At 37.8% G+C, this 9,602-nt stretch overlaps 2 protein-coding genes across 2 annotated transcripts; both read left to right on the forward strand.

Moving 5' to 3' along the window:
• Positions 1 to 390: 390 nt before the first annotated feature.
• On the forward strand, positions 391 to 1,991 carry xcr1a.1 (chemokine (C motif) receptor 1a, duplicate 1). The gene is made up of 2 exons (XM_011474503.4): positions 391 to 447; positions 569 to 1,991. The coding sequence occupies exons 1-2, from the start codon at positions 408 to 410 to the stop codon at positions 1,561 to 1,563; spliced, it is 1,035 nt and encodes a 344-aa protein (XP_011472805.1). The 5' UTR covers positions 391 to 407; the 3' UTR covers positions 1,564 to 1,991.
• Positions 1,992 to 3,764: 1,773 nt separating this feature from the next.
• Positions 3,765 to 9,577, forward strand: LOC101174739 (uncharacterized). Its single transcript, XM_011474506.4, has 13 exons — positions 3,765 to 4,170; positions 4,294 to 4,477; positions 4,567 to 4,715; positions 4,801 to 4,892; positions 5,017 to 5,194; positions 5,283 to 5,336; positions 5,443 to 5,505; positions 6,183 to 6,263; positions 6,353 to 6,444; positions 6,513 to 6,571; positions 8,111 to 8,287; positions 8,381 to 8,412; positions 8,559 to 9,577. Exons 1-13 carry the CDS (start codon positions 4,144 to 4,146, stop codon positions 8,667 to 8,669), a joined length of 1,299 nt encoding a protein of 432 aa, XP_011472808.1. The 5' UTR covers positions 3,765 to 4,143; the 3' UTR covers positions 8,670 to 9,577.
• Positions 9,578 to 9,602: the final 25 nt, after the last annotated feature.

The following is a 9,602-nucleotide window of genomic DNA, read 5'->3' on the forward strand; positions in this document are numbered from 1 at the left end:
CTTTCCACTCTTATAAACTGTTAACAATATTTGCTTTAATTCCCTCTTGAAAATGCCAGTAGGTATTTTCCAGTATTTGCTTTAAATGCGCACTTTGTCAATAATTTCTTCTATGTTAAAAAATAATAATAAATCCGTCAATTCTCTCTCTCTAACAGACACACAGAATTGCGCATGCACACATCTTCCTTACATGAGTTTTGCTTAAACTGATGTTTATTTATGTTCTTGTTGGTTTTGAACTAATCCCAGGTATAATAGTATTTTAGAATAGTATTCAAGTACTGTGGCATCCTCCCTCTCACCTACAGAAAACAAAGCAGGAACAGGAAATAAAGCAGGAACAGGTAAAAAAAACATTTAATATAAAAACACTGAACTTCTAGTTTCCCTACGAGTTCATCAAAATGGTTCCTCTTGCATCGACTGAGCTCTCTGAAAGAAACGGTAAGTTCCCATCGACTCATTCATTCGTTTGTTTATTTTTAATCACTTTTTACTTCTCGTGTGAGAGGGAATCCTCTTCCAGGACTGTAACCATTTCTTTCTTTCTATGGTTTTTTTTCAGATTTCAATTTTTCCTATGATGACGACTATGAGAGTGAAGTCTGTGAGAAAGGCGGGGTGGTTAAATTTGGATCGTTTGTCACTCCTGTCTTCTTCTCAGTCGTGATCACACTGAGTGTTACAGGAAACGTCCTTGTCCTTGTGATCTTGGCTTTGTATGAAAGCCTTAAATCTTTAACCAACATCTTCATCCTCAACTTGGCGATCTCTGACCTGGTTTTCACCCTAGGCCTGCCCTTCTGGGCCTACTACCACGTTTGGGGGTGGCAGCTTCCGGAGATTCTCTGCAAGATTGTAAATTTTGTTTTTTACACTGGATTCTACAGCAGCATCCTGTGCCTGACCGCCATGACCATTTACAGGTACATGGTTGTGGTCTGTACGCTCTCTGACCGATGCCGTCCGAAACTCAGCACTGGGATTTTTCTGTCTTTTCTGATGTGGACCATCAGCGTTGGTGGGGCCATGCCCTCTCTGCTCCATACCTCCATCATCAAAATCCACCACAAGGATAGAGAATCTTGGGGCTGTGAATACAGCTCCGAATGGTGGAAGCACATGTCTACCTACCAACAAAACCTCTTCTTCCTGTTCGCCTTTGCAGTGATGGCAGTCTGCTACATTCAGATCTTACAGAAAGTCAGAAGAACGAGATCTCGCACAAAGAGCCGAGCGGTCAAGTTGGTGTTCTGCATCGTGACGGTGTTCTTCGTGGGCTGGATGCCCTATAACATGGTCATCTTTTTAAGAGCTTTGTTTCCTTCTTTAGGGTTTGAGGACTGTGAACAAAGTAACCACCTCGACTACGCATTCTTCGTGTGCCGGCTCATCGCCTTCTCTCACTGCTGCCTGAACCCGGTCTTTTATGCGTTTGTTGGGGTCAAATTTCGGAGGCATTTGAAGTCAATGCTGCAGGCGGGGCTCAAGAGGGAGCGTCCGGTTGAAGAACAGCAAGTTAAAATCCAAAACTTCATCACGCAAGCTTCCACTTACTGAAGTCCTTCTTTTGTCTCTGTAATTTGCCGTCACTTCCTGAAATGTAACAGACATCTCCCACAGTAAAGTCTATATTCTAGTGGAAACAGAAAGTGCTTCTTATCGAATCATTTTTTTAAAAACTGCTTCAAATTTTTTCGTTTTGACTTCGGATATTGACAGAAGAAACTTATTGTAGAATACCGTTGTTTTGGTAAAACTGTCTTTGTTTGAGATATGTTAGAAAATAGATTTTAATTTAAATAAAAATAATCTGTTTACATGATTAAATGAAAAATATAAACTCAAATTAGATTTAACAACAGCCTTTGTAAGGTCAATTGATAAATAATTTGCTAAAGCAGATAATATGTAAACCTATTTTTTGGTCCATTTATTGTAAATTACACCTGAACAGACTTTATGTATTAAAAATATTCACTTTCAAATGACGTGTTTTTTGAGTTTATGTTGCTGTTTAATGAGTCTTTTTTGTCAGAAAAATAAAAAGGATAACTTAAAAGAACTGCTACAAAAAAATGGGCAGACTGTAGTTTACCTGCCAAGAATGAACAATTACTTCAAGTATAAGGTACATAAAATATGTACCTTAAAATAGGTACATAAAATTTGGAGCCCCAAATTGTTTGTAATTAAAATTGATAAATCTAATCTTGTGCAATCACACAATCAACCAATAAATCTCTCATAAATATATAAACGATCTTAAGATTGTGAAAACCAGCGCACAGATTTTAAATTTGCCATTTTATTAAATATATTTCATTTTGCTTTAAAAACGTGTTCCTTATTTTAAAGCTTGGAAAAAATGTATTTTAAAATCCAAGTTTCTGAAAAAAAGCCATAGAATTATAACAAAATTCAAAATGATTACAAATTAATATTTTAAAATGCTCCTTTAAAATAATGAACAAGTTTTTAAAGCAAAATGAAATATATTTAATATTATTGCTAATTTAAAAAAATATATATATAAAATATATAAAAATCAGATCTTTTTATATATTCATGAGAGATTCATTAGTAGATTGTGTGACTGCACAAGATCATATTAATTTTTTAATTATGAACAGTTCGGGGCTCCATAACAAAAAAGCGTCGTAATTGAACACAGACTGCTGATTAGGAGACACAGGAAACAGAAAACCTTTTGTTTACACTTTTTAATCACATAAAACTGTATGACAGTTCAAGCAGGATAGATAGGAATTGACATCAAATCAGAATTTTAAATGAATATTGCTATAAAGAGATAATAACAAACACACCCAAAATGTGAATTACATCAGAATGGAGCGGAGCAGGGAGCTTGTGGCGTATTTTCGACATCACAAATATGATTTTCTTCAAATTGCATTTTTTTCGTCTGTTCCTTATTCCCAACAGCGAAGAAATACTCAGAAATCCATTTTTGAGCTTTATTTTCCTCTTAAATGTCCTCCGTCATCAAAATAAATAACACAAAAACATCTTAGAAGCACCCAAAACATTGCTTTTGTCAGATCCTCTGTTGTTGAATCCACTTGTCTGAATAATTTTAGATTTCTTTCATGTTTCTTTTAAAAAAAAAATGCTATTCCAATGAAAATGATCATGCAACAAATGTTCTTCATTTCATTTTGATGTTACACAATTTTTGAAAAGCCCAACAGTTTTGAGATAAATGGAAAAGAGTCCCACATGACAGGTTTTCTGCAGAGAAGATTCCTGACGAACTGTCAGGTTTTGAATGTATGCATGTGTGTTTATATACATATGCAAATATAATGAAGTGTGAAACGATCCCATAAATACCCAATGAGGCCCTCAGTGGAATTCATGAAAACATCGTGCGTGTTTTTATGCATGAAAATGTCAGTCCTCAAGCTTCACTTAATGAATAATTGAGAGTGTGATGTGAGACCAAAGGCACTTTAACGGCACAAACAGAGAATGATTTATCAGTCCTGCTTGTTGGGACGAGTTCTCCTCAACTGACAGTTGGTGTAATTGAAGAACCAAGATGATGTTTTTTTTTTGTTCTTCTTTCTCAGAATAAAATCTGCGGAAATAGATGCTGTGATATCACAAACTTTGTTTATTATAAAAATAAAACCTCGATTTGGCTCAGACAATACCAGCTTCCATCTTTGATGTGTGTTCTTCCTGTTTCTGCAGTGAAAACGCGTTTGGACTTTGTCCCATTGAGTCACTTTCAGTAATAAAACGCTGTGAGGCTTTTTCTAAGGAGAGGACAACACTGACTCCTGAAAAAGACAAAAAAGCAGAACCGAAAACAAGAAATAAAAAACTTTGAGAACTTTTTTTTTTAACAAGAGAAACCACACCAAAGACCACTTAATGAAACTGACCAATGAACTCTTTCTTCAGGGTTTGTTATCTTTTTCTTATTGTGGGAGGGTTCAACTCCCACGTCGAGCTTCCTTAATCAGTCAAGTGTTACAGTTCCGTCTAGACTGTGTGACTAGAAGAAAGAAGAGATTGTTTTGTCAGGATTTCGTGCAGTTTGTTTTACTTTTCCTAAAGAAGAGAGGACCTCATCTTCACTGAAGGCGTTGAGACACCTGGTTGGTCCAGGGGATGGGGGGGTGCTCCCTAAATTCAAAGGTAGGACAAAACTTTTCACCTTCAATGCCAGGTGAAAAGACTAAAATTCTACTTTGACTAAAAGTTAAGACTAAATAAAAACAACTTTTTCAAAGTTAATGTCAATGAATGTGCTTTTTGCAGATGTGGGTGCAGATTTTGGTTGGTTTGAATATCATCTCGAAAGCACATGGGTTTTCAGGGGGCATTTTCCCTCAGTCATGTGGATCCCTTTTACCTGAACATGATGCATTTCGTCCTGAAACATCCAACCCTCCCTTTGCTGTCGCGTTTGAATTCAGCCGGCACCCCGGTGACCCGGTTACAGGTACGCTTGCCTTTGAACATGTATGCTTGCCTTTGGCTTGAGCCTGGAGTTGTTGTTCATTTCCTCTAAATCTTCGTGTCGTTTGTCAGTGGTACTGAGGAGTGAAGGATCCACTCGGTTTAGAGGGTTCATGCTGGACGCACAGAACAGTAGTTCTATTTCTTCAAGCTCACCTGTTGGTCAATTTCTACTACTTGACTCTGACATAAGTCGACTTTTGGACTGTTATGGTTCGAAGGTAAGCAAGTCCTCCAGCTCCGTCCTCATGAGATCCAGCATGAAGGTGTCTGGTCAGAGGAATCCTTTTTGTTTCCCCGCTGCAGGGTACTGCGGTCAGTCAAAAGAACAATCAGGCAAAGTCTCAGGTGAAGGTTAACTGGACCGCAGAGGGTGAGGAGAAAGACGTCATCTTCAGGTAACCGTTTTTTGCATCAGTTTAGTTCACAAGAAACCTAAAGGTTTCCTAGTTTACCCACAATCATGTTCAAAAAGAAAAGAGGAAATTGGTGAGACTCCGTGGCTTACGTTGTGTGTCACAGGGCCACGTTTCTTGAGAGATTTGACCGTTTTTGGGATCCCATCAGCGTCCATTTACCCAGATTTACCACGACCATGGAGCCAAGCAGCCCAGAGCCAAGCAGCCCAGAGCCAACCACTAAGACAGATGTGACTCAAACTTGGGAACCCACACCAAAAAACAGCAGTGAACACACCAAGGTGAACTCCAGCCTGTCAGATTTTGTTGACATTCATTTGCTTCTGTACTGATAAAATATCTCCACGATTTCCTGTCTTCGCCTCCCAGAAAGTTGCCATCTTACTGATGTGTTTGGACAGCATTGTGGAGGAAGTAAAAATGGTATTTAATAGACACATTAACCTACCCATATTACATCATGTTATGCAAGCGGTTTAATGTTCCTGTCAGAAATGGTTGATTGCTCGCCCTCTGTGTGTTTTGGCAGGAAGTTTTCAATATTCAGACATTTTTGTTCGCCAGCAAACCCTTTAACTTTGGTTTGATTAAGGTAAGTGGAGAATTGAAGACCTTACTTTTGTTTACAATACACTTCAAAAAGAGGTCGCCTAAAAATAGGAAAATATCAAATCAAATCAAATTAAATTAAATTGACTTAAATGTAAACAAATCCAATCCAACTAAACTAAATTAAATTAAATTAAAAAAAAAATCTATCAAATCAAGTTAAATTGATTTAAACAGTAACATAAAACAAAACCTAAACAAAAAAAATAATATAAAAGCAACATTAGAAAACAGACCCCACAGCCACAAACACACACGGAAAAGAGTTTATTGATTTAAATGTCAATAGTTGGGACCTCCCTTTCTGTGGTTAGCTGCTTTGCCAGCCAGGTGGCGCCTCGCCGGCGAGGACCCAGCGGGTCCCCATCTAGAGCTGCAGCGACTGAACAGCAGCCAACCCAGAGGGACAGGATGCAACTGAGGAAGCTCTGGAAATCAAAATGAAATAAAAAGCAAAAAAACAAAGTAAATATATCAGTAAAAGTGATAATAAAATGATCACAAAACATATGCTACAGAAGTCTCAATTAGGCAAATATCTGTCAATTTAGCCTTTTAGTCTGTTTCTGTTTGCTCAGCTGCCTGGATATTTTGCTTTAGAAGCTTTACATAACGTGTAATCCAAGTCAGATCGCTTTAAAATGTGCTTTTCTATTGCAGATGTCACTTCTGATCACCAGCTCGCTGGTGTTTGCAGCAGATGTGGCGTCACTTGTTTTATTCCGAGTGTTTCCCTTTGAGGTGAGTGTCAGTTGACTCTCCATATCCTCGTCTGGGGTTTTGGATCTGCTCAAAGGTCACGTGGAGGTCGTGGGTGGATGTGCTTGCAGGTCGCTCCTGTCGCTCTGGTGAGTGTGTTGGTCTGCTTCGCTTCAGTGGAGCTGCTGGCGGCTTTCATGCCCATCGGACCCAGTCATGAGCTGTGAGTTCATTTCCACTTCTTTCTAATTCCTCTTTGCCGATCTGAGGGTTTGGTTTGTTTTTTTACAGGAAGCCGATCTGGGAACTCGTTTTACGGGGCTGTTTTGCTCTCCACCACATCCTCACAAGTAAGAAGCTGGATTTTTGCAAAGAAGAGGCCAAAAAAGTCCTTCTCAAAACAAATTCAAAATTTAGAAAACATGATGTTTTACCTTGTTATAGGTATTAAAAATCCTGCCAATCAAACTAGTAGAACTCGTCTTGGTGAGATTTCTCAAAATAAGTTTTAATTTCCTGCCAACACAAGAGCAAATTATAGCTTAAAATGAGCTAGAACAGTTATTTTTAGGTAAATTGTTCTGATCTTTGGAAACAATGTGTCTCAAAATGAGCAATTTTTGCTCAAAAAACAGACCCCTTGACGCCGGAATTTAGTCATTTAATAAAAAGTAGATTCCAAAATAATGTTTTTGTAGCCCAAGTGGTTTGATATGTGTATTTACACATACAGTTTATATATTTTCTCTCCAGATATATAATATTTTAAGTGCAACAACAGTCCAACGATCCTTTTTTCTACAACAAAATGATACTTAAGTGAGACTAAAACTAAAACACTTTAAGATAGTTTTGTCAAAAAAGTATTAGGAATTGAATTGAATTTTGTGTATTTATTTTCTGTTAAATTATACATTTTGCAGAATTTTTTTCAAAAGCCAGAATTTTGTGTTTATCAATCTGGAAAATTAAAAAAAAATGTTTTTATCATCTTGGGAACCTGGCAAAATTAAACAGTATCTTGATGTGACCTGGCAATTCCTGCTTTTATTTCTTCTCATTTAGATTATTTTAACTGTCCTTTTACATTTTTGTAAAAAACGTTCCCTAAGTCGTCTTGAGCTCGTCCAAAGCTCTGCGACGTAAACGGACACACATCACTCCGCTGTCGTCTCCTTCACTTTGGTTGCTTATTGCATTTCAAATAAATTTTCAAATTGTATTTTTGCTTTTTAGAGCCTTGCATGGTCAAACGCTGACGCAGATCTATGACCTTTTAACCCCGTACTCTTCCAGTCCTTGAGGTCTTTCAACCAACATCCCAAAAACCAGCTTTGGGACTAGAGGAGCTCATAATTCCCCTCCACTGTCGCTGCATCAGATCCACTCTGTTCAGTATTTTAAAGTCCAGCTCAAGACGCTTTTATTCAGAGGAGCTTTTAATTGATTTTATTCTTTGTTTTACTATGTTTTACTATTAATACCCCTTGTTAATATTGGATTTTTCAACCTCTCTGTGTTTGGTTTGATTTTATGCCGCCTTTTGTAAAGCAATTTCTGATTTATTTTGTAAAACATGCTATAAAAACGAAGATATTCTATTATTTCATGTAAAAAAAATCATCAAATGAATAAGTATTAGTGGTGAAACTAAACATGTTTGAGTTTATTATTAGAAAATCTGCTTTTTTTCTGGCTGATAATTTAATATCTGCATTTAAAAATGTCTGTTTTAAAAACCTTTACATAGTTTGAATTAAACGTTTTTTTAAGATGGCTTTGTAAGTCAACCTTTTAAAGGTATTTTTTGTTGGAAATCTTGTGTTTTCAACAGCAGGTCATTCTGAAAAATGTGACAGAGAAGAATCTTGATCTTTCTTTCCGTACAGCTGCTGTCATTTTCCTTGGAGTCGTCCGCTCCACGGATGTCGACAGGAGTCAGAACGGAGGCCGGTCCTGGACCCTGATAGTCATGGTTGCGTTCTCAGTTTGGATTTTACTGACTCAGATTTGGAATTTGGTGCTCTGCTTCCTCAAACAAACTATTCTGGACAGAAAGCAAACAGGTCGCCGTCTTACAGCAGGAAATTCAGCCTGAATACTAGACAGAATTTCTGCCTTTAGGGTGGATAATGTGGTTTAATGTTTGTCTTTTGCAGATCAGTCAAAACCTACCAGGCGGATCAGAACGGTGAGATGTTTTCTGGAATATTATCAGTTTTTTTAAATACATTGAATTAAAAGCAATAGAATTTCTTGTTGTTTTCTGCTTTGTTTGTGTTGTGGACACTGTCCGGTTCAGGCACAGTGATGTTTTTTTCTCTCTTGTGTCTACAGAGGAGTCTCAGTGCAACAACAGTGGCCTTGATCATCACGTCTGTAACCCTCGCCGTGGGAACTGCCGCATTCGCCATCGCCGTGATCTTTGGCATTATGGAGGAACCTTAATCTGTTTGAAAAAACAAACAAACTTTTGTGACACCGACTTCAGATCATCTCAGTGACATCACAGAAAAAGAACAAGGAACTGAATCCTGCTTACGGTCAAAACTGGGTCATTGCTCATCAGCTGACTGTGTTTTAAGGAAACTCAATGAAGCCGCTAACTAACTGACTTCTTATCAGTGTGTCCATAATGTAAATCATTTACTGGAGTTCGACTCACCTACTGAACATGCAGTCTGGCTCCAGGGCTCACCCTTACAAACAGATCAATCAAAAGCTGAATTTTTGATTTGCAACTTCAAAGAAAATGTGGCCTAAAGCCTGACTGCACATGAGAACTGGACTGAGCGCCCCCCCCCCTGGCTTTCCAAACAGTAAGTACCCGCTTCAATTGAGAAGTAAAGTCATTTTATTGGTCAGGATAATCATTCTTGCTCTGATTCTATTTAAAAGTCCTTGATAATCCTCATTTTTTTATATTTATTCTGTAGTTATAGTTATAAACTGACCAATTCGATGCCTCAATAAAAGTTATTTTATTTGCACAGATTTCAAGCGGTAGGGGCGTGGCCTTTCAACAGGCTCACTTCTGTTTGGTTTCTATAGAAAGGGTGACTCAGAAATATTCGAACCCCTGCTCACTGATGACGTCTACCAATGGTGACGTCACACTCAGTCCAGGTCTCTGATACAGTCGACGTTCCAACACTTTTCACCCTAAAAAATAAGAAAAGACATGGATTGGTCAATTGTTTATGCATTTAAGGCAGCGTTAAGATCCTATGGTGCTCATGAATGCAGGGTAGAAGCAGATCAGAGTATTTGGAAACTTCAAGTGTGCACTTGTGTTTATTCTGAGGTTAAATTTATTGATATATTATGATCAATCATTAAACAAATGTTCTGTTTGAGTCCTCGACTTCCTGAACTTCAACT

The sequence above is a fragment of the Oryzias latipes genome, chromosome 4 (genome assembly GCF_053564925.1).
Source record: "Oryzias latipes strain Hd-rR chromosome 4, Olatipes_Hd-rR_3.1".
In the NCBI taxonomy this organism is placed as follows: domain Eukaryota; kingdom Metazoa; phylum Chordata; class Actinopteri; order Beloniformes; family Adrianichthyidae; genus Oryzias; species Oryzias latipes.

Bases quoted from the DNA above. Each gene is read 5' to 3' on its own strand.
- xcr1a.1 (XM_011474503.4), top strand. From the start codon at position 408: ATGGTTCCTCTTGCATCGACTGAGCTCTCTGAAAGAAACG. The intron at 448-568 runs GTAAGTTCCCAT...GTTTTTTTTCAG, and splicing joins TGAGCTCTCTGAAAGAAACG to ATTTCAATTTTTCCTATGAT.
- LOC101174739 (XM_011474506.4), top strand. From the start codon at position 4,144: ATGGGGGGGTGCTCCCTAAATTCAAAG. The intron at 5,337-5,442 runs GTATTTAATAGA...GTGTTTTGGCAG, and splicing joins TTGTGGAGGAAGTAAAAATG to GAAGTTTTCAATATTCAGAC. The intron at 6,264-6,352 runs GTGAGTGTCAGT...ATGTGCTTGCAG, and splicing joins TCCGAGTGTTTCCCTTTGAG to GTCGCTCCTGTCGCTCTGGT.